This window comes from Loa loa (genome assembly GCF_000183805.2).
Source record: "Loa loa unplaced genomic scaffold supercont3.325, whole genome shotgun sequence".
Taxonomy (NCBI): Eukaryota; Metazoa; Nematoda; class Chromadorea; order Rhabditida; family Onchocercidae; genus Loa; species Loa loa.
In genome coordinates, this window is record NW_018108505.1 from 71895 (window position 1) to 73715 (window position 1821).

Below are 1821 nucleotides of genomic sequence, written 5' to 3' on the forward strand. Positions count from 1 at the left end.
TGCATTCAACTCATCATACTTCAGGGAGCGTAGAAACGTGACTGCATCCAACTCATCATACTTCAGGGAGCTAGAAACGTGACTGCATTCAACTCATCACACTTCAGGAAGCGTAGAAACGTGACTGCATCCAACTCATTATACTTCAGGGAGCGTAGAAACGTGACCGCATTCAACTCATTATACATCAAAAAACGTAGAAACGTGATCCTACGCCTTCAAAATTTCTTACAACTCAACAATTCTATGATATAAGTCAAATAAAATTCTACGGTAATCATAATTTATTTGTCTTTCAACTTCTTTTTTTTTTTTTTCTTTTGAATTTTTAAACAAAATGAATAAAGAAAGATTAACCATAATTGCATTTATTATTTGAAGAAAAAAAAAAAAAAATTCACAAAAAAATATTGCTTCATTTACCAATTCCCATTACTAAAAATGGCATAATAAGCATAATTGTATTGGTTCGAAGTTGTGCTAATGAAAATAATCCAACAGTAACAGTAATTGCCAGGATTGGACATGCAATAATACCAAATGCAACAATTAATTTAGCTGGATGCATAATACCAAGTAATAAAGCACTACCAAGTACTGAGATAGCAACAACCAAAAACATCGCTAAAAAACCTGAAATGACTGATAATTAAACCTGAAATGATTGATAATTAAACCTGAAATGATTGATAATTATAGAAAGTTATCATCATCTTTTAAGTATTTTGTTTTTTTTAATTCTTCATTAAATTATATCAATTTTCCTATAACAGATTAAATTATTTAAAATGCAAAATTAATACTTTTGAAAATTTATCCTTTAATTATCTTTGGATAAATTATTGGAATCATTCCTTTTTTTTTGAAAAATTTTCAGTTTTTTTTCTCTGAAATTTTAATATTTTTCAATGAATTCATTTATTTGCTGTAAACAATAAAGTGCGATGTTATCGAAATCACATTTTATATTTCATTTTGTTTTTTGTTTTTGTCAGATTAAAATCAAATCCCTTCTCTCTTTTATAATGATCTTCCAAACTATAAACAAAATGAGGTAGGTATACGATAGCTTTATCTCACTAACACTACCGTGGATTGAATTTTCCGATTTAGATAAATAGACGGATCCAGATTAAGCGATCAAATCGTTAGGCAAGTAATGTAGCACTTTCTAAATATTTGTCATTACTTGAGAAATTTATTAGGTAATTTATTGGGAACTGCTTAAAAAATTAAATGGACCGGAATTAGGATGGAATACCGGACGGAATGAGTAATCAGGAAGGAAAATAAAACATACTAGACCGATTTATTTTAATTAATGCACAGAGATTAATTGATAGAAGATGAAAATATGGGTGAAAAAAAAGAAAGAAAGAAATTTTGATAATGATAAGAATGTATGCTAAGAGACATTAAGCCATGAAAGAATTGTTAATTTGAAAAAAAAAAATTTGAATTTTTTTAAAATGTACAAAAAGGACATTCATCGAATTATTCATTAGTGGAAAAGAATGGAAAGAAACATAAAGAACTGAATCAGATGGTATACTTAAATGTTGAATAATGGATCCGGATACTTAGCAATGATCTGAGTTGTCCGGAAGGATATTTGATTATTATTGGGTTAATGATATTTCATATAGAATCATGTACAGTATGACAGGATTTAGTTAGTTAAAAAGTCTCAATATATCAGGTAAATAAAGGTTTATTTCATTTTAATCACTGATTAACTTATCAACAGGAAAAAAAAAACAATTTCCTAGAAATAGAAATATTTTCAATCAATCCTTTTAGTTTTTTTTTTTTTTTTTTTTT

At 27.5% G+C, this 1821-nt stretch overlaps 1 protein-coding gene across 1 annotated transcript; it reads right to left on the reverse strand.

Moving 5' to 3' along the window:
* Positions 1–415: 415 nt before the first annotated feature.
* On the reverse strand, positions 416–622 carry LOAG_15204 (hypothetical protein; the record flags this gene model as incomplete). The annotated part of the gene is made up of 1 exon (XM_003150696.1): positions 416–622. The coding sequence occupies one exon, from the start codon at positions 620–622 to the stop codon at positions 416–418; it is 207 nt and encodes a 68-aa protein (XP_003150744.1).
* Between the last annotated feature and the right edge of the window lie 1199 nt (positions 623–1821).